The 26,234-nt window shown below is 36.9% G+C and overlaps 3 protein-coding genes and 1 long non-coding RNA gene across 5 annotated transcripts in view; 3 read left to right on the top strand and 1 right to left on the bottom strand.

Moving 5' to 3' along the window:
- LOC109825212 lies at window positions 2,553–3,441 on the top strand. The gene is made up of 4 exons (XR_002242917.1): window positions 2,553–2,695; window positions 2,787–2,907; window positions 3,189–3,301; window positions 3,399–3,441. It is a non-coding gene; the product is annotated as an uncharacterized LOC109825212 (long non-coding RNA).
- On the top strand, window positions 3,725–6,325 carry LOC109826801 (monofunctional isopimaradiene synthase, chloroplastic-like). The gene is made up of 7 exons (XM_020393820.1): window positions 3,725–3,807; window positions 3,899–3,997; window positions 4,084–4,299; window positions 4,371–4,509; window positions 4,560–4,817; window positions 6,071–6,130; window positions 6,245–6,325. Exons 1-7 carry the CDS (start codon window positions 3,725–3,727, stop codon window positions 6,323–6,325), a joined length of 936 nt encoding a protein of 311 aa, XP_020249409.1.
- Window positions 10,608–19,790, top strand: LOC109825574 (sporulation-specific protein 15-like). 2 transcript variants are annotated; one of them, XM_020392431.1, is made up of 4 exons: window positions 10,608–10,691; window positions 10,808–10,884; window positions 15,498–15,600; window positions 16,444–19,790. In XM_020392431.1, exons 3-4 carry the CDS (start codon window positions 15,507–15,509, stop codon window positions 19,578–19,580), a joined length of 3,231 nt encoding a protein of 1,076 aa, XP_020248020.1. In that variant the 5' UTR covers window positions 10,608–10,691; window positions 10,808–10,884; window positions 15,498–15,506; the 3' UTR covers window positions 19,581–19,790. The 2 variants fall into 2 exon arrangements, with proteins under 2 accessions (XP_020248020.1, XP_020248019.1); XM_020392430.1 differs by having other exon boundaries at window positions 15,494–15,600.
- Window positions 20,493–26,234, bottom strand: part of LOC109825575 (mitochondrial adenine nucleotide transporter ADNT1) — a 9,889-nt gene continuing 4,147 nt past the window's right edge. The window contains exons 4-8 of the mRNA XM_020392432.1: window positions 23,774–23,811; window positions 22,447–22,559; window positions 22,189–22,302; window positions 21,623–21,961; window positions 20,493–21,125 (exon numbers count right to left, since the gene is read on the bottom strand). Of these exons, the coding sequence (XP_020248021.1) occupies window positions 21,042–21,125; window positions 21,623–21,961; window positions 22,189–22,302; window positions 22,447–22,559; window positions 23,774–23,811 (688 nt within the window). The 3' untranslated portion in view covers window positions 20,493–21,041. The remainder of the gene's footprint in view (window positions 21,126–21,622; window positions 21,962–22,188; window positions 22,303–22,446; window positions 22,560–23,773; window positions 23,812–26,234) is intronic.

The raw sequence follows: 26,234 nt of genomic DNA, 5'->3' as shown, positions 1-26,234 counted from the left end.
ATGTTATCTACGAGGGAATGCAAATGTGGGCCTATTGTTTCAGTCTTTGGAGGATAAGGGGTCTAAGAAACTACATGGATACGTCGATGTAGATTACGCAGGCGACCTTGATCAACGGAGGTCAACGACGGGGTATGTATTCACGGTTTCTAACTGTGCAATTAGTTGGAAGGCTGAGTTACAGGAAACTGTGGCTCTTTCGACGACTGAGGTGGAGTACATAGATGCAGTTAAGGCATCAAAGGAAGCTCTGTGGTTGCGGGGTTTGGTAAGGATGTTTGACATCATGCATGATTCAGTACCTATTCATTGTGGCAGTTAGAGTGCGATTCATCTTGCGAAGGATCAGAGGTATCACAAGCGTACGAAGCACATTGACATCACGTATCACAAGATTTGAGAGTGGATTGACAGGGAAAAAGTGATCGAATTGGTGAAGATCAGTACAAAGAAGAATCCGACGGATATGATGATACTAGTGGAGAAGTTCAAAGCATCTCTGGACTTCATCCACGTTCTTCAGAAGTAACTTTGGAGAAATACCCTTGGGAGGGAGTTGCATAAATTGGGGGTTGATTTTGGAAAATCTTCGCGAATGATTGAATCAACGTGATGTGAATCAATGTGGGGATTGTTGAGTTCGTGATGACTCAAATCAGTTGAGAAGCAAGATTGTGTTTAGACTCTAATTAGGATTAGTTATACTATCCTAATTAGGATTGGATGGAAGGAATTAATTGAATTGGGAAATCCAATTAGGATTCAAGTTAGAGTTCTAATAGGATTGAGCAAAATCAATCTCTATATATATTGTATCAATCCATGGGTTTGAAGAAGAAGAAAAAAGGAAAAAAAAAGAGATATATATATTTCACCATTGTTAGGGGTGTGTAGTTTCAACCTCTTATAATCTCTTCTCAAAAGAAATAAGATCTTCCTCCTTCTCCCCGTGGACGTATACGAATCATCTTAATTGTGTGGAACCATGTTAAATCTTGTTATTTGCTGTTTGTCTTGATTGCTTGGTAGATTTGGGATTTCTTTATTGTTTAAGTTTTATCTTCTACGGCTTGCATAATCCAAAATGACAAGGCTGGTTAATAAATGTACTATCTAAACTCTATCATCATTACACACTACCACATAATTGATCTATTGCAACAGTTAAGGCGCAACGGTTTTAACTGTTGCGTTAGAGATCTATCGTAACGGTTTTTAGTGTCTACTACAACATTTAATGGAAAACGTTGCCATAGACCTAATAATTGTTCCTGGGCTTAATAATTGTTCGTGGGCATTGGGAGCTAAAGTTTTTAAAGCCATCTTAAAGCCCATGGTCTCACCGCTAGCTTAAACCAAATCTCTCTCAAATACTCACGGAAAATTTTGGCCCATGGTCTCACCGCTGAACGGAAATCTCCCTCCCTCCCTCTCCCTCTCTCTCTCTCTCTCTCTCTCTCTCTCTCTCTCTCTCTCTCTCTCTCTCTCTCTCTCTCTCTCTCTCTCTCTCTCTCTCAAATCCCTAAAATCGTCGTGGCCAAATTTTCCGCTCCCTAAAATCGCCGTGGCCAAGAGCATCATATAATCGTCGATCTCATCACTAAACTCGTCGCCGTTTTCATCTTGGATCTCATCTCCAATCTCCTCTCTAATCTCATCTTCAAGCTTTCTAGGGTTTGCTCCACCTATCTCTTCTCACGATATATGATCAAATCAGGAGGTTCGATCTTTCATACTGGAGATCGAAAGACCCCTTGATTTCAGGTATTTTTTTCGATGCCTTCGTTTTCTCTAATTGTAGTTGTTTTACCACGGAATTGTTCGATTCCCGCTTGATTTAGGTCTTATGTAGATTTTGAGTGCTGATGTATGGACGAGAAACACTAGTCCCAAGAATGTGAATGGATATCTTGAATTATTATCATAGTTATTATTCGCTTCATATTTCATTTATGAGCAAATTTTGATCATTTATTGAAGAGCTCGTCACGTTAGGAGGATGTCAGTGAATCAAAATCACTTGCCTTTCGAAGTCGGGCAAGAGGTTGAATCAAAGAGCTTCATGAATGGCTATCGCAGTACTTGGTTCCGATGTAAGGTACATTTTTGGACCATGCTCTTGTTTCCAGTGGTTTTTCCATTTCCAAGTATTTTTATATGTTATCTTGCATTATGCTTGTTTATGATAGTTTATTATTTCAATGAATATGTTTATTTTCCGAATTGCTCAGATATATTTGTTTCATGGATTGGAGTTCTCCTTAGGTAGTTAAGTAGGTTGTTCTTCAAACACGGGTAAAAACCGATCTTCTCGTTTGTATCACAACTTCATCTCAGTTTTGCATGAAAACATATGATTGATGTTGAATTAGAAAATATGAGTTCACTGATTAACGATCTAAGTGTGCCTCCTCCTGGATCAAGTGACCTCAATTTCCCAACTCAGTACTCACAATCCTTCAGTACTCTTCAGTAAGAGTTCCTGTGGAAATGATGCATTCGGTTCACACAACATTGTTATACTCGGTTGAAGCTTTACAAGAAATTGTTCAATGGAAGAGAATCCTAAAGCTTCAATCTCCAGATGGGAGTTCTCTAAGTTCCCCTGCTGTCACAGCTGTTGCTTACATGAAAACTGGTGACAGTAAATCCCTAGAGTAATTAACTAACATAGTACAAAGATTTCGAGATCATGGTATGTTGTCTTAAAGGAAACAATCAAATACTATTTCTTTGATTATTTGTTAATTGTAGAACATTTAACCACTCCTTAAGTGTTCTTTTAGCACCATCGCAGTATCCAATTGACCTTGTAGAGCGCATATGGGCAATTGACACCATTGAGAGATTGGGAATTCATCACTATTTTCGCGAGGAAATTTCCGATGCCCTTGACTATGTGTATAGGTAAGATCAGTACATTAGAGAATGATTGTGTACTCTATTAAAGTTCATATGGATGTTGCCAAAATGAAAGCATATTGAAGCAATAGGCTTATATAGCTGAAGTACTGAATATTATCCAAATATATCTGACGCATATTGTAATTCAAACTCATGCATCGAATGTTGCTATAAAAAGCTGTGTGTTTGTTTAACCTAGTTAACTATCAAATTTGGAATAGGTTTTACTCATACAAATTTGTTTTTTTAGTATCTACATTTTTCATGTACATTTTTTTTTGTAGAAATATCGGAAAAAAGGGTGTACCTTATGGAACTGGAAATCCAATTCCTGATATTGATGATACCTGCATGGCCCTTCGGTTGGCGAGATCACATGGCTATGAAATATCCCCAGGTAAAAATTAAAATTATATTTACGTTGCATAGTTGACATTTGAAACAACAAACTTCTATATCAATCTATTAGACCTAATATTATTGTATTGAAACAGATATCCTTCAGCACTTTAAACAGGATAATGGGCACTTCATATGCCAACCAGGGGAGACACACACTGGAGTTTCTGATATGTTTAATTTGTACAGATTTTCCTAGATTTCATATCCAGGAGAAACAATACTAGAGGATGCAAAACCTTTACTTCAGCGTTACTTACAATATTGTATTAAAAGTCAAGTGGATGACAAGTGGTCATTGAAAAAAGATTTGCTTAAAGAGGTACTCTATTGATACTTTTGCTCACAATTCATCTTGATTTCTGTACCTGAAGTCCTTTGTATTCGTCAGGTTGAGCGTGCGTTAAGATAACCATGGAAAATGAGTCTTCAAAGACTTGAAGCTAGGGAGTACATCGACCTTTATGGAGATAATGATCTTTGGATAGGAAAGACAGTTTATTGGTACTATAAGTTCCATACTCTTGTCAAATAATTGTTTTAATTAATGAGCCAGAATATTTCAGTTGTTACTAATGATGCTTGGATATTGTAGGATGCATAATGTCAATAACCCAAAATATTTGGAATTTGCTAAGTTAGAGTATAACAGGCTACAAGCTATCCACAAAAGAGAGATTAATTATGCTCTAAAGTGAGTTTAATTAGTTCACTTTTCCCTCCTTGTTTCAATATTTATAAATTCTTTTACATGATTCTGACTAGTACTTTCTCTATTAGATGGTGGAACAACTGTGGACTTGATGATCCTTTTGTCACTCGAATATGCCCACAAGAGATTTACTTCTCAATCACAGCAACTCTATATGAGCCGGAACTTGAAGATTGTCGGATAACATACACGAAATCCAACTGCATTGAGGACATTGTTAGAGATATGCTTCAAAATCATGGATCCATTCAGGACCTAAAACTATTTTGTCAAGCAATTGAACAGTAAGAATGTCAGCATAAATTTCTTTATCACTATCAACTATAGCCATACTGAAGAATATACATACATTCAGATGGAATCCTTCACTTATTCACTCCCTCCCGCAAAGAATTCAAGTAATTTTCATGGCAATGTACAATATATTGAATGAATTGGCAACTGAAGCAAGTAACGCCCAAGGAAAGGATGTATTCCCCTACTTTCATGACCTAGTAAGTAAATTTTCCAGAGTACAGTAGATTTCCCCCCCTTCAAATTATAGATATCTAATTCACTCAGAGGAATACAGAGATCGAAACAAGTACAAGATTACATGAAGAGTAGATTGATAATAGAAACGAAGCAAATATCCTCATGGACAGAATATTTCGAGAATGGTAAAAAAGATTGTGGTGTTGCCATCAGAACAGTGCCGACAATGTTCTTCATGGGTGAGAATATGGTGGATAATATTCTACGATGCTTGGACAGCCATTCTAAAGAGAATGACAGAAGAGGCCTTCCATTAGTTAGTGTACCAGTATCTAAAGCCTAGCAAAGTACCTCGCTGCAGTCGGAGGCTGATGTTTGAACATGGAAGAATAACTCACTTTTTCCTTGGTGATAACATCAGTACCCCGCTCACTGAAAGAGAGAGGATCAGCGATGCGATGGATAGATTTTTTTTCTGCAGTTTAATCAACAACAATATTGGAGGAACCTCAATTTCCCTCCATACACTTCAGTAAGATTTTTCTTCACATTGATGATAGCAATACTATTCGGGTCTATATTCTGGAGTATTGGCTCAAAAAGGTATGTCAATATATATAAGAACTGTTTACCATATGTTTTGCTAGGTTCATTATTTTATTATCTATGGTTTTGTTGGTGTCGTGTGGTTGATTGCATATGCTTGCTGACACTCTTGTAAGGAGGCAGTTTTGATGATATATTCTAGCTATTGCTGACCGATTGCAGTTCATGAGAATGGCTTTCATGCATCATAATTCATAAACTTGAGATATTGTCTCTAATTATGCACTTTTGCATATCAAATCGAATACCTTTTCCACTTTGTTCATTGTAGACTGGGAAATTTGATTCCATGATCTTCTATATAGGAAAGAAGTGATGATGTTGTTTGAAATTTCATTCTGGTAAAGTAGTTCTAGAACGCATGGCTTAGACTTTTAGCTCTTAATGATTAATGATTGTTTTGTTGTTTAATGTTAAATCCTAGCTAAATTTAATTTTCTAATTTCCCTAGCACCAGTAATTCTTTTATGCTTTCTATCCTTCCTCTCGTTTCTTATTTTTCTCCTGTTTTACCTTTACAATCTATTTTTCTTGTATCTAGTACTTATGTGATTCTTTTCATTTATTACTAGTTAATCACTTCTCTTTGAGCGATGGAAACAGTGGGTGATTCTAGATCAAGTTCAAAATAGAAGAGATCATTTGAGGTAAATTCTTTTAAAAATCCTAGTTTTTATACAGGAAGATTTTATTCTATACAGGTATACTTTGTGCTCTACATTTGATCACTGTCTTCAACCCTGGGCGAAGCCCCCCACCCTACACCGCCATCGCTAGCTACACATACCCCCTCTCTCCAACCTCCAAGTAACCTCTGTTAGTATGACGGTTTAACAACAGCGAGCACATATATATTCTTCTTTTCTCTCCAGTTCTCTCTTCAGTCTCTTTTGATTTTAATGTTTTTCATCATCCCAATTACAAAAGTAATGCCTTGGCTAATGATCTTATAATTTTAGTTTATATTTATCCCAGGTTTACTGCTGCAATGTTTTTCTTATTTCATCATTGTTGTATATTACTAGCAGTGAACATGTATGTCGTACCATAACCAATGTCAAGCTTCTATCCAGCAAACGAAGTCGTTATATTACTTGCTTCATCCAGAGGTCAGTGATCTAATAATGTTTTTTTTGGTTATCTTGACAGATGTTCTACAAGCAGGCAAAGAAAACCAACCGGTGCTGTACTATCCTAACTTCACGAAGATTACTGCAAACCCAGTTTTAACTTTGACAACTGAATCGAGCATCGATGGAATATGGGTGGCCGAATACCTGTTACACTTTATTTCATGTTTTGTAATCAAATGTTGATGTTGTTTGAATGTTAGTTCGGTACGATATTTTCTGAGTTGAAATGTTGGTAGTGTGGATTTAATACTTTGTAGTTTTTATACTATACCGATGTATGTTGGCACTTATCATTATGGTTGATTATGCTCAACATTTTCACTTTGATATTGTATATTAAAATTTGACTTGGGCCATGTTCTTAAAAAGATTGTCCATGTAATTGAATACTATATGATTTTGACGTAGGGAACTAAGAACAACTCAATCGGAACCGTTACAATAGCTCAATTAAAAACGCTACAATAGCTCGATCAAAACTGTTGCGATAGTTTAATCCAAATCGTTGCGTTAGGTCTTTTAAAACTGTTCTAATAGCTAAAAAATCGTTGCAGTAGCTTAAAAACTGTCGCAATAGCTCAATCAAAACCGCTGCAATAGCTTAAAAACCGTCGCAATAGCTCAATCAAAACCGTCGCAATGGCTTAAAAACCACTTGCCTTTTAAAACCGTTGCGTTAGATGCGGGGGCAACGGTTCAAAAAACCGTCGCAATAGAGTTTAAAACCGTTACGGTAGAGGTAGGGCAACAACAGCATATGAGGCGGTTTGAGAACCGTCGCACTTACTCAAGGGCGACGGTTCCATGGCTAGTGCAACGGTTTTGAACCGTTGCGTTAGAGCAAATATGTGGTAGTGACAAAATTTGAAGTTTCTAGCGGCTTAACATCGCTGATGGCGACTCTTATGTATTTATTAGAAAAAGAATATGGGCCGGTCACAATCAGAGCCAAATTAATATCATTGACAAAAAATTTCTTATACAAATAGAAGAGCTGAAAAGAATATGTGATGATAAAGAACATATGAAAATAATTTTGTCCTAAGTCGTAGATTTTCTTAATTATAGTAATTTAAGTATAACCATTAGCTGTTTCTCAAGACAAAGAGAGTCTCCCACTAAATAGCTCTTTGTTATCGCGCAACTTACGAGCATTAAGTAATAACCTAATGCCTTAATGATTTCTTAAATTTTCTGATACTGCTGTGCGTCGAAGTAAAGGATTCACTAGAAATTTTATTTTATTCTAATTTATAAATCTTCATGTATATAGTCCAATAGCTGTAGTGTTAGGTTTGCTTACTACTGATCAATCAATCTCAACTTCAATCATTCCTCAAGGGAAAATAAACTTAGATGCACAAGTTTGTCGTTGCAATTAATCAACTGATCTTAATTTAGTTGGATTAATTACAATTTTGTACCCTGATATATGATGTACTTACACAAGTGACTTTTGAGTCTGTAGCGTTTGGTTTTCTTACTATTAATCAATAAATCTCAACTTCAATTATTCCTCAAGGTAAAATAAACTTAGATGCACAAGTTTGTCGTTGCAATTAATCAATTGATCTTAATTTAGTTGGATTAATTACAATTTTGTACCCTGATATATGATGTACTTACACAAGTGACTTTTGAGTCTGTAGTGTTTGGTTTTCTTACTATTAATCAATAAATCTCAACTTCAATTATTCCTCAAGGGAAAATAAACTTAGATGCACAAGTTTGTCGTTGCAATTAATCAACTGATCTTAATTTAGTTGGATTAATTACAATTTTGTACCCTGATATATGATGTACTTACACAAGTAACTTTTGAGTCTGTAGCGTTTGGTTTTCTTACTATTGATCAATAAATCTCAACTTCAATCATATATAGGGGTAATCTCAATGTTACTGATCGTAATTTACGAGAATAAGTCTAAGTTACTTTTCGTCTAGTCTCCAAGGTCACATGCGTAGTTACTAATCTCATGTTTGTTCGTGTAAATACATAAACTCCACAATTTATAAGGGTAATTTTAATGTTACTGATCATAATTAATTACGGGAATAATCCTGAGTTACTTTTCGTCTGATCTCCAAAGTTATCTGTGTAATTACAATCATACTTACTCGTGTAGACACACAAACTCCAAACTCTCCAAACTCCAAGTTTGCATACCTCAAGAGATACCCGCGCACTAGTACTGCAGTTTAGAAATGCTCCGAGATAGGACATTCCCCGAATTGCTGGCACTACTGACGCGAGCACATCAGCACAAAACCCCCACATGTCGCAGCATGAGACCAAGTGCTAACGTGATTACGCACGTTACCCAACTTGAGTTCTATATATACTCTAAAATAATCCAACATGTTCCCACTTTTTCATAATTCGAACCTTTAGTTTCCAACATGTTGGTGCACATGGATCAGTCGCAATAACCTCATCTTCAACAATATACCCGTCACCCCTCAGTAGTTCATCGCCACTAACGTCGCTCGATTTTCTCTATTCTGTTCAGGAGCATCCAGTAGCAGGAGAGCTCAGAGATCCCATGCTGCAACAGTCGATCTGGGTTTTAAGGAATTGACTAAAACGGCAGCGGAAGATGCAGTGGGGGAAAACTTCGCCCCAGGAATCTAAATCAGTTCAGGCTCCTTTTCTTTCTTCTCTCCAGCCTATGAAGTACATAAACTCTCTGATATTTTGTGGTTGTTTAGTTATGCTTGTTATGGCCACAAGTGTGGCAGTATACTCTTGTGTTTTTGCTGTTTTTTTGGGTCTGTTGTCTTGTGGATTTGCTATTTTTCTTGGGTTGGTGTTGACGTTGTCTGATGCCCACCTAAGATAGCAGCTGCTACTACTTTTTCCGTTCTAAACATTCTGTAATCGTTTTCTAATTATATATATCATATATTATGAGTAGGGTACCTCACCCTACTTTTTGTTAAAAAAAAAACCAAACCTTTAATTTTCTTTCGTTTTGCTATAATTAAGCCTTGTCATGCAAACCTAAGATATCCCGATCTTCACTCAATTGTTTATCAAAGTTAATTAATGAGTTAATTTTGAAAAATTATACTATCGTACGTGCACGTACGATCTACATCCTCGTAGATCGATGTACATGGTGGTTAGATCTGGCTACAAGGAGTATGATTTAGTACTATATTTTGATTTGTTATGCACATGAGCAAGTCTTGCTCTCCATTTATTCTTTTGGCGGCAACCCAAAAGTTCTAATTGACCATGGACCTATTAGCTGACCTGAGCGATCTTAAAACATTAATTAATGTAGAGGGTGGGTTAAAACCTCGTCAATCTCGCACAAAATTACAAAATCTCCCCGCTCGTAATGCTGGAGTCTCGAGCCATTTGCTCGTAATCATATTCTTTTTTTTTAAACAAATATTATCCCATCGAACTAGAGCTTAGTGTACTCGTATGAACGTAAAAAATGATTGATCGACTCACTCAGCCCTCCAAAAGTTTAGCTATTTCGGTAAAACATTAAAAACTGAGCTTTTAGAAATACCATATAGCATCGGAAAGGCTAGTCTTGTAAAAATAACACCCAATTTTGTCAGGAACCCTAATCCCACTCAAAAATTTTGGGGTCACTGCACTTTAAAAGTTATCTCAAAACAGACCAGCAAGTATTTTAGAAGGTTACGTGACGTTACTACAAGAAGAGCCATACATCTAGCTAATTGGAACTAGTTTTGATCTCGTGCTCATGTATAGTCTTTTTTTCAACGTGTAAGTTCTCACTGCATGCAAACTTTTCTCCCTTTTCTCATTGCAATTTTTTATTATTGTTATATATAAAAATAAAAATAAAAAGAAAGAGGAGAGAGACATTTGACCCGTCCTTTTCGGCTATTTCTAGAACAAAAACCCGAGTGCGTTTCCCGTTAGGAAACCATCGATATCTGCTTCGTAGCACACCGCGCTCATTTATGCTGTCACAGTAATAGAATCCTCCGTGAAAATACGTACACGGGCCAAAAAGAAAAAGAGAGCCCCGCTACAAGCGAAAACGATGCCTCCCAATTCCCTGATTTGCACCTGAAATACAAATGGACCCACAGAGCGAATAAGTTCACCGGCGGAGGCACCGAGGGTTTCTTGTTCCTAAAAGCAGTGGGACCCTCACACCAGTTTTGGCGGGAACGTTTGGCAGATTGGGATTCAGGGCGCAACTTAGGACGAGTGTAACGGCGGGGGGGGGGGGCCACGGCCAAGATTCCATGTACCGGTTTCCACACAGGTGGTCCCGAATTTTTCGGGTACGGACAAGCCGCCGGCGTGAGGACACCCGCGAACAATTCAGTGGCACTCCATGTAAATAAATCCAGAGACAAAGGGCTTTCACGTCGCGAAAGATTCCAAAAATACAATCCCTCCAGCCTCCTCCCCATCTCTCTCTCTCCTCTCCTCTTTGCTCCACTGAGAAACTCTCAACAGGCTCCAGGTTGGACCTCATTTAATTTTAATTTTGTTATTCAATTTTCCTCTTTTTTTTAATGTTTCCGTGTTTTTATACGAATCGGTTATGATTTTAATGATGTCCTTCAATTAATTTTTCAGATCCCTATCTCTCTAATTAACTTCGTCCTCGTCTCTCTTCACTGGAGAATAGAAGAGGGGGCGGACAAATTAATCAGGTGAGCTTCGATTTTCTCCGATTCAGTAGTTTTTATTAGGTAGAAGATTAATCAGTTCGATCTTTGTTAGAATCGAGTGTACTTTGATAGAAAACAGTTGTCTTTTTTGAATTTGATGTGTTTTTGAGTTTCTTGGTTGTTTGGATGAGTTATTTGGGAATCAGATGACGCGTTTGAATAACATCCCCTCTTTTTTTAGTAATCGTGTTTTGATTTTAATATAAATTTTGATTTCATCTTGTTTAAATCCTTATTTTAACAAATAGATGCTCCAGAATTTTCATGTTCAATCAGTTGCAGTTCTTGAAAGCTTAGATCCATATTAGAATCGAGAAATAAAATCAAAAAAAATTCTTAGCTTGCTACTCCACTTGTTAATTCTAATCCTTTCTGATATGAGTGTGTTATGTGCTCTTTGAACTTTGAATTCATTTGGAAACTCTTTTTTCTATTGATGTATTGATGTTATTAGATCTTTTTAATAAATTAAAAGTGAGGACAACTTGGAGGATCAAGTATCTTTTATTTAGAGACTTTTGCAAGAAAAGGCAATTTTCTGTTGTATTGCAGTTTTTCATGCGTCAAGTCAGGACTTTTGAGTGTTTGGTGTTAGGACGGTGCGCGTCAATTTGAAATTAAAGCCAACTTTCTTTTATTACATTACCATGTTGTTGACCAGTAATCAAGGTTTTGGATAGTCATTTGTTCAAAATAAATGAGTCACCAAGCCAGCTTCGCCTTTTTATCTAAACAGTTTCAAGAAGGTTTTGCTAGCTCTTGGAGAGTCCAATTCAGCTTGTCCCTTTATGTCTGAGTATGTTTAGTTGGGTATTCTTTCTTGAGTTTTATTTAGGTAACAAACATTGCATCAAGATCTCAATGACCGCGTGAAGATCTGTTCTGATATACTGCGTTGTTCCATCATTGCCAGAATTAGCGGAGTGAAACTGAGCAAGATTGGCCATTGAATTGTTCCTTATAGTTCAACGTTGGTGCATGCTTTGGACCTTTGGTCACGTTTTGACTATTATGTTTCAGCATCCCTCAGAACAACTTCTCTTGTTGCCTGACTTTAGCACCTCATCTTATTCTCTTAGGATTTTCTTCGTAGTGTATAATTCTGATTCAATCGTTGATGAGTTGTGTTGTGTAGGCCTTCTGGTGTACTTGACAACCCGTTTGACTTTATATCATCCTAGGATTTTTATTAAGAATCTTCAAATATTCCTCAGAACAACTTCTCTTGTTACCTGGCTTTGCCACCCCATTTTATTCTCTTCGGATCTTCTCTAGAGCATCATGACTGGACATATAATCTGATTCGAATCGCTGACGAGTTGTGCTGTGTAGGCCTTCAGCTGTACTTGAAACCATGCCGTGACTTTATATCATTTTAGGATATTCTTGTAAGAATATGCAGACATACCTTGGAAGAACTTCTCTTGTTACCTGGCTTTGCCACCTCACATTATTATGTTCGGATCTTCTCTATACTCTATAGTATCACACATCGGATATATTATAATCTGATCCTAATTGTTGACAAGTTGTGTTTTATAGGCCTTCAGGTGTACTTGACAGCATGTTACGATTTTATATTATCCTAGGGTATTTTAGTGAAAATCTTCGAAGCATCCACTTTTTCCCACTTGGTCTCATCTCTAACCATATTTATTTTTGTTTAAATTTTCTCTTTAATATCTTTACACAACTCGCAATCCTAGTGCGTCTTTCAAGTTCAAGTACTATTGGATGTCAGTCCAAGGATAGACAAAAATCCCTCGTGGTTACTGGAATCGGACTAGATCCATATCATTCAGGAAAGGATATGTTGATAAGGGTAGGGAACGCCAATTTAATACTTGTAACACACAACAGTGGCCTGAGCCTCTATCTATATCTCAAGACCTTATGGTGCATAATCACATATTTGACATATTTATGACCTTTTTAAATTGCATATGTGATGCGAAACGAAACAGGGGGTCTATCGGGATCAGCGATTCAATTTGAACAAAGCACTGTTTCGCCCAAAATCATGATATTCGGTAGGAAATTAATTCAAAAATAATTAACGCGACAGATGGATTTTAACAAGATTTGCAACAATAGTCATAAACTGTTTCAATCTCAAATATTTTAATCACAATATTAATTATCATTTCGCAAGTTCTATATTCAATATCAAAATTAATCAGTCACATGTTCAGTTCTCTCTAACTCACAAAAATAGATTAAGCAGTGAATATATAATAATAGTTTAGAGATTTAATACGCATTGCAATTAACTAACAATTATGAGATTAACAGAAAATTACTGAGTTGAGAGTTTATTGTCCAAAATGCCGAGAGAAATCCAAAACCCATTAGAAGAATTTCTTCAGTGAAGCCCAAACCCATCAACTGCTACAATGAAGCCTAAGCCCATAACATCAACAAGCCCACACACATCGATATATTCTGATCTGATTCCTTCTGTGTTCTCTTCCTGAGAGGAAAGCGGATGAGCGATGCTTGAAGGAGACGACGGGTGATGGTGGCCGATCCAAGCAGCGACGCGCGATGATGATCTGAACAGCGGCGTTGACGAAGTAAAGGCGGAAGACGGCGATACGGACAGATCTGTCTCTGCCAGCTGGACCTGTCTGTCGAAAAGATAGCAGGGAGGAGCTGAGTTTGTGGGGCTGCTCAATTGGGAGGAGAGCAGAGGGTTGAACGGATCTGTGGATGGGGAAAACAGATCAGGAGGAGATTGGGATCTGGGGCGTTGATAGTTTCTGATCTGGAGGAAGAAGAGAGGGGAAAGAATTGGGTTTGTGGAAGATGTTGGCTGCAGTGGGATGTGGGTTTTGGCGTTGGAATATGAGAAGAGTGGTTTTGTTGTGGTGCTGGAAGAAGGTGAAGTTGGGTCTGTTGTTGTTGAGGGATGAAGACGAAGATGTGATTGGGAGTTTACGTGGAGCAGAGAACAAAGAAAGATGACGGCTGGAAGAAACAAACGTACACTAGCCTAGGGTTTCACACCACAAATAAGCCAATGCAAATTTCATTTCATCAATTCATCAATGATTCAAAAATCTGATTACAGAGCTCTTTTATAGAGCAATTACAATCCCACAAATCACTCTAACCAATTATTAACTTCCAAATCTAAACCTAATTTGAAATTCAAATCTAAACCAAAATTCAAAATTCAAAATTCAAATTAACTACTAAAAAAAACTGAAAAAATTAAAGTTCAACTACAAATAAAGAAATGACATTCTTGTCCTCATCAATATGTTTATGCGAGACCCAGTAAATAAACAAATCAATCAAATTACAAACACATAAGTACTAAAAATAAATAAGAACACCCATAATTACATGGTTAAGCCTTTGGCAATACATGCCCTTAGGCGAAGACAAACAAAGATCCACTGACTAAATTTAGAGATGTGGTGGTGGAATATCTACCAACCTCATCTCAAACCACATTTCAATTTCACAATAACAATGTATTTCACAGTAGGATTTTGTTCTCCATAAGGTAGCTACTAGCTACAGATGAGAAACTGCAATGTAGAACGGGTCAATACCCAGGGCTCCATGCTCTCCTGTTCCGCCATAGAGTTCCAAATAACTTCTATAATTTATTCTCTGCCGAGGATTGTCTTAAAATCCTCTCAGACTTCCACCCAGCTTGCTGTGAACTTAGTTAAATACGCGTGTCTGATTGTTATCCATTTGTACCCAGATCTCCATATTTTGATAGTGCTTTTGGTAATGATCTCAATAGCATGATTCACCGTCATACCATAAAGTGAATTTGGTCATAGAATTCAAAACACATATAACAAACTTCCAGCTTAGTTGAATCTTGCTGGTTCTAGTGAAATACTAGAGGCTCACAACGTAGGAAGGAATTCATGCATGATAGTATCTTTTAGAGTGAATAGTGCCCATCATCTTTCAATGCTTATTTATAGTTCCTATATGGAACTCTTCACATCAAACATATTACTGCAGAAAACATATATAGATGTGAATCAGTTGTTATTTGCTAATGGTTAATACAAGTTCTCATCAACTAGAGAGGTAATTGTTTAATCTTTTTCCTCCTATGTCAAACTCATGGGACTCTCATTCAATCACTATGCTCAAGTGCAAAGTTTTCTAAAACAAACTAGACTTTTGTTGGTGGTCAAATATGAGAGTAAATAAATTCTGCACAATGGGATCACAAGTTTCTAGATGGAAAGGCAAAATAAAGCAATTTTCTGTAGCTAATTTGGTTTGTTTTCAGTGCGATCGCTTGACAAATTTTCTCTCCAAAGGTATCAAAATTTAATGGTGGCTTTTTCATATATTGTAGGGGAATATCCAAGTGAATAAAATCCTGTAGCACATAATGTTATGTACTTGTTTTTGTTTCTCGCATAACCATGGCTTTGTGCATTACTATATGACGATGATGTTTTTTTTTCCTTTTCAGATGGAAACAATTGATGTTCATTCTTGTACTCATTGTAGTTCTAAATCTTTTTGTGAATATCATTAGACAAACGTTCACCACAAATTTACTTAGTAACTCTCATTTTGTTAAAAATTTAAAAATTCCCTGATGAAGCTAGGTCTTGGAGATGAAGAAGAAACATAGACTAGAGAAAATCTTTCAGTCAGTCTTCGGTAATCACAGCGATGCTGAGAATTCTGAAGCCTTGCCAAACAGGGAAGGTGATGATCTTTCCTTCTATCAATGTTCTTTTCATATTCCTTATTAATATCAGTTACTTACTATTCCTTTTCATATTAAACAGTTTTCATACTAAAATTTAGGTGAGGAGGTAAATAGCTAATGGATGTAATTGTATTAATGTATGTTTCTGGGTAGTGATTCACTGTGAACTCTGAAGTGTGGTATTTTTAGTATTTGTTGCCCAGGCAGATTATCTGTTCAAAACCTTTGGTGATACAGTAAGTAAATAATGTTTTCGTTGTTGCTCCAAACATTCCGTTTAAAACCTACGTGCGCGTACACACACAAAGGCTATCAGTAAAATGTTTAAAGCTTAAAATTGCATTATAATTTCTAGAAAAAACTAAGCTTCATCCCATTATAGAATCACATTTCTTACATATGCCAAGATAATGCTTGGTTCACAAAAATATAGGGACTAAATGGGACAGATTCAATGTATCAGTTGAACTATCTCTACCTTCTGCAATAGCCTTAATTGACAAAATCCACTTACTGGTGCCATCCATATCCAAAATTGTCACAATAAGGTCTATTGTATCTGTTTCGAAATCTGACCTACTTACAAATGCTTTTCCGATCAGCTTCTCTTCATACAAGATTTTGGTACAACTTTCAAGAGCTATTAGATAAACAAACAAATTAAGTTTGTGGTGCATTTCTTCTAACGGTAGACAATTCATGGTTTGTTTACTATCGTAATATTCGGTTTTTTCAAATAGCTTTTGAAAGTTAATATTGCTGTCGGGGTTTTGTTAAGCATACCATCAATGAATATTCTTCTTCTTTTATTGAATATTTTTTTTTCATTTCTACTGCAGAAACTGATAAAAATGTGGAGAGAATATTGAAAATGCTACGCACAGAAGGTAGTGACGTTGACAAGTCTGAACTAGCTTCCCTTATTGATAATATTCACAGAGGGTACCAAGTTGTCCATGGACGCTATGATCATTTAATGGGCAAACTAAAGAAAAACATTCGACCAAAAAGCAGTGACAATGGAAGCTTTTCAATTGACTTTCCCTCATCAGACTCAGAAGACTCAGATTCGAGTTCAGAAGATGATAAAAAGAAGAAACGAAATAAGGTACAAGAAGACGATGCAGAGCATATCTCTATCCAGGATCATCAAAGTCTTCAGAGACAGCTTGAGGATATGAAGATAAAAAATAATGAGCTTGAGACTGTGGCTTCTGCGATGAGTGCAAAGCTTAAAGAAGAGCAGAGTTTAGCAGCTGAAATGGCGGAAAGTGTTAAGACCTTACAAGCTGAAAATGATGGCCTGAGAAAAGAATTAGATGTTTCACTTAAGAAAGAGGAAGATGTGAATCAAAAGATTCAAGCTTTATACAAGGAAAATGAATCTCTAAGATCAGAAAATGCTGAAGCATTGAACAAGATACATGAGGCAGGCAAATCAATAGAAAAGTTCCAAATTGAACTCAATCAGATAGAAAATGACATGAAGAGATATAAATCTGAAAACAGCATCTTGAAGGAGGAACTTGAAAGGACATCTGAAGAGGCTGCTAACTTAAACAAGCGACTGATATCTGTAAGTGAAGAAAAGGAATCTTTGAGATCAGGGAACTTTGTATTTCTGAAAAGGATAAAGGAATCTGAGAAAGCTTTGGCAGCTCTCAAAGACCAAGCTGACCAGAAACTTAAATTAGTAACTGAAGAACTGACATCAGAGAAAACTACTTTGTCTACTGAAAATGAGAGTCTGAAACTTAGGCTGGAAGCTGCTGCTCAGCAAGAGGCCAATATGACCCAGAAAATATCAGCTGCAGAAGAGGAGATCAGCGTTCTGAAGTCAGAGATCCAAAGGTCATCTACTCTGATCCAAGAGGCTGAGAAAACCATTGGAGACTTGGAAACTGAATCGAAACGTCTGAGAGATGAGAACCTAAAACTGTTGAATGTCAACAATGATTTGAACCACCAGTTGGATGTTAAAACTGTTGAAAACGAAGCTATGAAAACAGAACGGTTGGAAGCTGTTGAAGTGATCCGACAAGCGGAGGAAAAAATCTCAATGCTATCAGTACAAATAGAGACACTGAAAGATGAGAGCTCCAAATTGTTGGTTGACAATGGAACCCTAAAGCAAGAGCTGGAAGCAACAAATGGTAAAGTTTCTGCCCTGATGCAGACTTTGGAATCAACTGAAGATGAGAAGCATTCGTTGGCAATGGAAAAGTCTGCACTTATAGACAAGATACATCAGGCTGAACAGGTCATTGATGATCTGAAAGCTGAGACAGAGCAACAAGAAAGTGAGAAATCTCAACTGCATATCAAAATTAATGATCTGGCTCGAGAACTAGAAGCAGCCAATTCCAAACTTTCTGATCTGAACAAAGAACTTAATGCCAAAGAGGAAGAAAAGAGTGCATTGGCTTTGGAAATTTCTGGGCTTATGATCACCTTACAGGAAAGGGACAGCAATAAGAAAGGGCTAGAAAATGAGCTGGAACACTTGAGAGAGGAAAATTACATACTACAGCAGAATCAAATGAAGATTCAGGAAGCTGAGAAGACCATAGATGATCTCAAGGCAGAAGTGAAGCAACTCACAACTGATAATTCTCAACTTAAGGCTAATGTTAATGATCTGGGTCGTGAGCTTGAAGCATCCAATCTCCAGTTGACTGATACAAATAAAACACTGGTAGCTGCAGAGGAAGAGAAGAAGATATTAGCTTCGGAAGCTTCTACAGTCACAGAGAACCTACAGCAAGCAGAAGTAAAAGTGGGGAAACTAGGAAACGATGTGGTGCAAATGACTGAGGAGATTTCTGTGCTCCTTAGCAAACTGCTGGAGGCTGAGAGAACAATAAGTGAGCACAAGGATGAAATAAAGCAACTAAGAGATGATAAAAGTCAGTTGGAGAAGAAAATTAGTGAACTAGGCCTTGAATTAGAGGCGGCCAATCTCCAGTTGGTTGATCTGAAGAAAGTAACCGAAGCCACCGAGGAAGAAAAAATTTCACTGACCTCAGAAATTGAAACAATCAAGGGTGAACTTCAGCAGGGACAGCACAATCTGCAGACGCTAGAAGGTGAATTAGGAAAGCTTCAAGAAGAGAATGTCGTGCTTGAGCAAAATCAAAGTGAGCTTCAGCGTCAAAAAATTTATCTGGAAGAAAAGCTACGGGAGAAAGAGAAAGAGAAATGCAATATGGAAGAAAGCTACAAGGAACTCTTAGCGAAGCTTGAAGTTGCTGAAGGGGACAAGGCAGATGAAGACCGAGAGATTGCAAAGCTAAACCAAAAAGTCCAGAATCTAGAAGTACAGCTCCGCCTATCAAACCAAAAGCTTAAGATCACAGAAACAGAAAGCAAGGAGACAGTTGAAGGATATATCCGAACAATGGAAGGAATGAAAGCAGAACGCCAAGCAGTTGAAGAACAGATGCTAAAATTATCTCGAAAGATGAATCTCTTGGGAACTGAGGTTAAGCAGTTGAAAGAAGTAGCGGAGTCTGGGATTTCAGACTTAGCCAAAGGATACAATGAGCTAGAGTCCGCTTTCGAAGAGAGCAGTGGCCACATCTTAAAGCAGTTATCTATATGTAGTGAAGAGCTGAATGCACTGAAGAAGTGGGTCACTGAGCTGAAATATGAGAAACAAGAGCTCTCAGTGAGACTGAAGTACAAGGAAGGGATTATGTCGATGATGAAAGATGAATCAGAGAGCATCGGAGATAAACTGAGTAAAAAGGAGCAAGAGCTGGCTGTACTGAGAGCACATGCAATCAAGTGTGAGGAGAGGATGAAAGTGCTGGAGGAGATGTTGAGGGAGAAGAAAAAGGAGGTATCAGATAAAGATGAAGCAAAGAGAGAGGCTATAAGGCAGCTGTGCTTGCTTATTGAATACCACCGTGAAAACAGCGAAAATCTCTACAAACACCTCTCTTCAGTACTCAAAAGGAGCAGACGATCTTCGTGAGCTTGAATTTTTTTCTTCTTCAACTTCGACCTCTGTTTGTGTTCGACATGTACAGAAGGATGGAGACTGGTGTCTCTAAGCTTTGATAGCTGTGAGCATTCAGTAAGTTTCTATATTGGAATTCATTTATTGCTTTGATTTTCTAAGTAGTTTGTGGGTATTATAGAAAGTTTTGTTGCTAATAAACTCAATATTGAGAATTTTTATGTCCGCCCTTATTTTGTTGTGAATTTTAATAATTAGATGCATGGTACGGTATAACAATCCTTTAATATTTTGTCGGAAGGAATGCAGTTTGTCACATTGCATATGAGTCGCTAAAGGGAATTTTTACGTAATATTTTCCATACATGGGGGATCAAATTTGAGAGCTGGATATTTGTTAAGGATGTGTGCCCCTCTTTTCTTTTTTTTTCCTTTTTCTTTTTTGTTGTTTGATTATTGCTTGAATCACTGGGCCTCTTTTCGAGTAATACTTTCTCCTTGATTACATTAAATTAGGGAAATTCGGGTTCCTCGTTTGACTATAATGACTATATTAGTAGAGGCCGGGGTTTCTCCAGCTCTCCCTTTTAAACTTCATTTCTTACCATAGTGCTAAAGATCCTTGCTGATTTACAGTGCATTCTACATTCCATTTTCGTAGTTCAGAATGCTCCCAATTTGCTGGAATGATACAACTACAATTTACCTAGAAAATAGGCTTATTTCTCAAACTGCGAGATACATGAATCAAGATCCTAGGGCACACAGATGCAAATTCTATCAGCTGTTCAACTCCCTTGACTGGAAAAGACAAGGCAAAAGACAAATTCTCTCACAGCCTGCGAAGCTCATGGATAATTCCTAAGCACGCCCTCTATTGAATGTTGGATACAAGCACAGCAGACATAATATAATATCGCTCAGCTGTTAATTACAACAATTTTTACTTAGCAAGAACATGATTCATTAACTATTGGCAAACAGCAGTTACAAAACAGACCACAACTAACAATGAGATAATATTCATCTAAAAGCTTATTAGCCTAGACAAAAATCAAGTCTGATTGCTTTTCATCCCACAGATATCACAATTATGGGCGACGCATCTTATATTACTCTGGTCATATCCTAAATTTCAATACAAGGGCCGAAGAAGCAACTCGCTCCAGAATGAGAATTGAGAGAGAATATAACTAGCAAAAGATAATCTTAATATCCGTGACGGTAAGTTAACAATAGATATTGTAAACAGGGCAAATCTCTCCTTTTTGCCTACCGTCCAACTTATTATTCAAGTCAAGGCGAACACCCAGACGTCTAAACGCAGATATGCCTCTGAAGTGGTAAGGATATAAACAAAGGTCACAGAGCCTTAAATCCTGAAAATTGTCTGCTCTTTTATGTCCTCTATCTAGCCATCCGCCTACAAAAATAATAGTCACCATCCGAACAAAAAAGAAAAATCTGAATCCTTCTTCAATCTGATATTCTCATCTCCACTCCAAGAACATCTTTCACAACCTCGTATGTAACAAATGCAATCGCAATGGACGGCACCACCTGGACAATCCAAAAGAAAATTTTATTGCTGCCTTGCTTTTTCAGTAAAAGGGCGTGGAAATATTTTCTATATGGAAAAAGTTCAGAAAACTAACATGAGCTACTAGAGGATTTGCACAAAACTATCGTAAAACAATTTTATCTAAGAAAGACAACACAAACTTCAAATTTGAAAAAAGATATCACTCACTGCCAGAAAACTACCCTAACTGTATTAATGATATTGTTAAGTCTAAAATACCCGAAATAGACGGGAAAGAGCGTGAGGGAATAGTTACATAAAGTAAAATAAGGGAGAAATGTCCAAATATGTCACATGCATATCACTTACCAACTTACATGAACCTCTGTCAGACATCGTTTAGTGAAAAAAGCTTGTGGTATATTTTTCTAATATAAATATTTTATGGTATTTTAATGCAAAACCTCTAGTAGTTCACAGTAGTTTTGTGAAATTTACCCTATTTCCAATAAACACGAGGGAATTAGGATTTAACCTTCACTGAGTTTGGGACAAGGCCCTTGTATAAGGCTCCAAGTCCTTCATGGCGCACAGTTTTCCTGAAAGCATCAATCATTCCAGAATATTCTACTGAGTTTCTCCCTTCGCCCCTCACGATTTGAGAAGCATCTTTCCAGCCCACCATCTGCATTCTCCTCCTAATGACATCGAGAGGGTAGGCGACAGTCTGGCCAACGGTCCCAGCAGCAGCACCGCAAGCGAGCCTCGTTACCACACTCAAATCCGAGTCTTGAACAAGTCCAGATGGTTTGGACTTTATCAGCCACTCCTTCAGAGATTCATAAACAGCAAAGTTGAGGCCAACATATGGGACCTGCGATACATCATAAAGTATGAGCTTAAAAAATTATGGAATAATTTTGCTAAGCGATGTATGCAATGGAGGTTGAACTGTAAAAGAGATCAAGTAATATAGGTCAAAGGTGCAATAGCAGAATGCAGAACAACTCTTACAAAGAGAGAAGAAAAGGGGGGGGTCAAAAAAAGCTATGGTTGCTTAATTTGATATAAGGACAATAATTATAGAGAGGAAAAACTTACAACTCCAATAACAGACGGAAGCCAGCCTTTGTACAAAGCACGGAAGCCTTCTTGTCGATAAACCGTGCTTAATGCATGGAACATTCCTTTGTACTGGTAAGGGGAATTTGCAGTCTGCATCATAATTGAATTATACATGGATGAGTATCAACGGGAAGTGGAGGCTATTGTAATGCTAGTGCATGACGGCATGGCTAGCAAGATAATATCTGATAAAGATACTCAAAGATATCTCCTCAAAGAAACTTAAATCTTTACCTGGACAGTAATCCTGCCCCGGACCATGTCCATAGGATAAGTGGCAGACATAGCAATGATTCCAGCACAAGCTCCAGCTCCAAGACGTAATACAGGTGTAAGCTGAGCATCCTCTGTAAAAAAAGTTAAAAAGAAATTAAGCAACTAACTTTGCATTCATGGCACATCAAATACACGATACACGATAACTATGTGGTGCAGAACTTGAAAACTCATCCAAAAGTTAAAGGAAGAGATGTTGCCTCCAGCCTTTCATCCTTGTCACAGTACTATAGGTTGTTAAAAAAAAGGGGGATACAAGGGTAGCAATCAAACTCAGAGCAAATTTAAATTTGGCTGCACTATCTTGTCTCTGAGCAATCTAAATTTGTCTAGTGAGAAATACTTAAATGAGGAAGAGAAGGGTAGCAATCACATGAGTAAAACTTTAATGAGTAACGGGTCAACTCAGATAAGTCTAAATTTGACTATACTACCTTTTATCTCTTTTCTATTCTGTTCAGCACCAACCAGTTTTAAAAAGCTGGCTTTGGAGAGGCTCACAGAATTAATAAAAAGACAGCTCTGATGCCATAATTATACCACTATCAGCATAACTGATAAAGAAAATTCCAGAAGTAAAACAACATTTGCAACTTAAAATCTTACAATGTATAGCTCAATGTGGAAAATCGGGAACAGATACAGTTGTCATGCAATATAAAGAATATGGATCATACGTGTAGCATAATGACTGAAAAGACTCAACCCACTGTTCCAACAGAAGCATGCGTGACCCCAATGAAATTTACCCTCTGTAAGCCATGCCATAGACATGAAAACTTCACAATCATATTTGGGTCAGCCATGGGAGCCGAGAATATATGTCAAGATGTTCACTTCTAAACGTGCTATGTCGAGATATTTAAGACTGAAGTCGATCCTAATATACAGCGCCTTTGGTCAGTATATATTCTTTTTCAGCTAGAAATAATACTGCATAAATTAAGAGCTGCATCAATTGGAGAAATTTATAACATTCACAATGTAGAAGACAAAATCCTGCAGCACAAGGCATGCAGCTCAAATTTCCATGAAATTGATTTGTCAGGTTGAATAGTTCCTTATAATAGTTGTGAATGTAACAAGCATTACATATATACAACACGCAAAAAATATTTATGCATATTGAGTAAAACTTTACACAATCATTTTTCTATTCACATTGGTCGAAGACCAAACAATACAACATTAACCCATAAGTAGTAATGAATTAAAAAAAAGTAATGACATATGAAGATTAAATGGTCCAAAACAATAGACTTGAATGACAGATATGTGGACATACCATTGCCAGATTGTCGACGATAAAGCCACAAAATCCCACTGTGACAAAAAACAATTACCAGTCAGAGATGAAACTTAAGTGCTTATCACAAGCAATGATACTGACATAATACAATATGTAAACACAAAATAAGAACAGGAGAAGGCCATTGTTAAATGATTAATTATGGGATGTTTACATGTTTGTCTTGATATTTGATGTTTGTGACAGTTAGGTAGCATGCCTAAAATATAAGGTTGATGGAGAAGTTCAAACCAGTACAAATTCTTGTTAGTTACAATGTCAGCACCAACAAAGCCTTTATCCCTGTTTTTAATGTTGGTCCTGACAAGAGCTAAATAGATGCACAGCAGCTGAAACTAATTTGTTTCTTCAGTTTTTAAAAGATTCATACTAGCCATATTGACAATTACCTCCAAGGAAAAAAGTAAAAAAATAATAGTAATGATTGTTGACAATATCCTAGAGTAGAAATGAATACCAAAACAAAGCATGTATTTAGTATTTAGATACAAGGAATGTATTTACTATTTAACATAAAGAGAAGAAATAACTACCTGCAGAGAACCCTGACATTTAAGTATCAGTTGTAAATTACAAAGATGCTATGGATTGTTCAGATTTCTTTAAAAGCAGTGTTATAGAGAAGACATCCACTGGGTGCTGTGCTGATCCAGGGGCAGCACCAATGACTGGCCCAGATCTAAACAAATTTGCTACGTACAAACGAGTTAGGGTATCAAGCCTTAACCCATTGCTTTTTCCTCTCGTGGTTAATGATGGCGCTGGGCAGTACTGTACAGCAGCAGCAACAAAGCCTTTTATCCCAAAATTTCAGGTTCAACTACATGAATCTTGTTCTTCCATCCAATTCCACTATGAATGATCTCCTCCATTAACTAGTATCATGTCCTTCATAATTGCTTACAACCATGTACTTTTAGGTCCACCTATAATCCTCTTTAATCTCTCAAAATAAAATTGGAAAGGGATTTTTCTTTGGCTGTTTTTAAAGGAGATGATTCTCGCCTGATAGAATATAATTGAACATTAGTTGATTATTTCTCCGAGACAGACTCATGTGTTTCTTTCCTATTCCTTTCTGCCACATCTGGTATATAATTAATAATAAACATCAGATTCAACAGTTAATCAGTTATCTAACTTCCCTCCTACCCAGCTGCTTATGCTGTCCAAGCATGTCATTCTATTTCAAGTGGCTTGTCCAAATTTTTTCTAAATAGGTTGCAAAATAATGACAAATCATGCTGCAATGTTTGGCCACACACTCCTGTGTCTACTTCCTCTTTCGTTTCTCCCATATGACTGGTATATAATTAATAATAAACATCAGGTTCAACAGTTATCTAACTTCCCTCCTACCCAGCTGCTTCTGCTGTCCAAGCATATCATTCTATTTCAAGAGACTTGTCCAAATTTTAGAACCTAAACAGGTTGCATAATAATGACAAGTCGTGCTGCAATGTTTGATCACAGCTTAGAGCTGGACAAGGATTTACATAAAGGGCCTGTTTGTTTGCCCCAAAAAAAAGGGAAATCAAAGAAATAGAAAACTATTAAATCAAAGAATTATTTTGGGAGTGTTTGGTTTGCTAAAAAAAAGAAGAAATCAAAGAAATGGAGATGAGTTGTCACCTTATTATAGGATGATGTGAGTGATTTTTAAAAAAAACTTGTTTTGATGTTGTTTGGTTGGCGAAAAAAATAAGGAAATGAATTATAAGAAACCAATTTCTTAAAAAAGTTTGTTTGGTTATTTCTTAAAAATAAGAAAATAGATGAGCTGAGATGAGTTGTCATTGTATTATTGGGTGATGTGATCCAAGATTAAGAAAAGTGTTTTCACAACTTTTTGGGATGAAAACAAAGAAATGAAATGTTAATGAGATGAGATGAGTTGTCACAATCTTATTGGATGATGTGGGTGATTTTTAAATATGAGATGAGATGAGTTGAGTGATGTTGTTGATGAAAATAATATTTTATTAGATGTGGTGGATGTGATGGATGAGTTGTTGGATGAAAATAATATTTTATTAGATGTGGTGGATGAGTTGTTGGATAAAAATAATATTTTATTAGATGTTGTGGGTGAGTTTTAGGGATGGAAATATGTGAAATTGTACTTTTGGAGATTTCTTGCTTTTCATTTCCATTTTTCGGTTTTTTGGGAAATAACCAAACAGGCCCAAAGTGGAAATAACAACAATGGTCTTTCTTCATGTAAAGTTTCCATGAGACTCAAGTATTATTCTTCAATATATCCTTCATCTATTTTCGATGTTAACTCCAGTTTGCAAAATATATATGCTGTAAGAATTCTTCTCAGTTATGTTTGTAAACAACAGCTGGCAAAACGACGAGGTTTGGGGATTGAATAATCAGATATTGCTGTATAATTCCATCAAGTGCACTATAAATTAATGAAAAGATACCCCCC

This window comes from Asparagus officinalis, chromosome 10, assembly GCF_001876935.1.
Source record: "Asparagus officinalis chromosome 10, Aspof.V1, whole genome shotgun sequence".
Taxonomy (NCBI): Eukaryota; Viridiplantae; Streptophyta; class Magnoliopsida; order Asparagales; family Asparagaceae; genus Asparagus; species Asparagus officinalis.
The sequence above is the reverse complement of the archived record's forward strand: the minus strand, read 5'-3'. Positions and strand labels throughout refer to the sequence as shown.

Bases quoted from the DNA above. Each gene is read 5' to 3' on its own strand.
- LOC109826801 (XM_020393820.1), top strand. From the start codon at position 3,725: ATGAGTCTTCAAAGACTTGAAGCTAGGGAGTACATCGACCTTTATGGA. The intron at 3,998-4,083 runs GTGAGTTTAATT...TTTCTCTATTAG, and splicing joins GAGATTAATTATGCTCTAAA to ATGGTGGAACAACTGTGGAC. The intron at 6,131-6,244 runs GTATGTCGTACC...TTATCTTGACAG, and splicing joins ATATTACTAGCAGTGAACAT to ATGTTCTACAAGCAGGCAAA.
- LOC109825574 (XM_020392431.1), top strand. From the start codon at position 15,507: ATGAAGAAGAAACATAGACTAGAGAAAATCTTTCAGTCAGTCTTCGGT. The intron at 15,601-16,443 runs GTGATGATCTTT...TTTCTACTGCAG, and splicing joins AGCCTTGCCAAACAGGGAAG to AAACTGATAAAAATGTGGAG.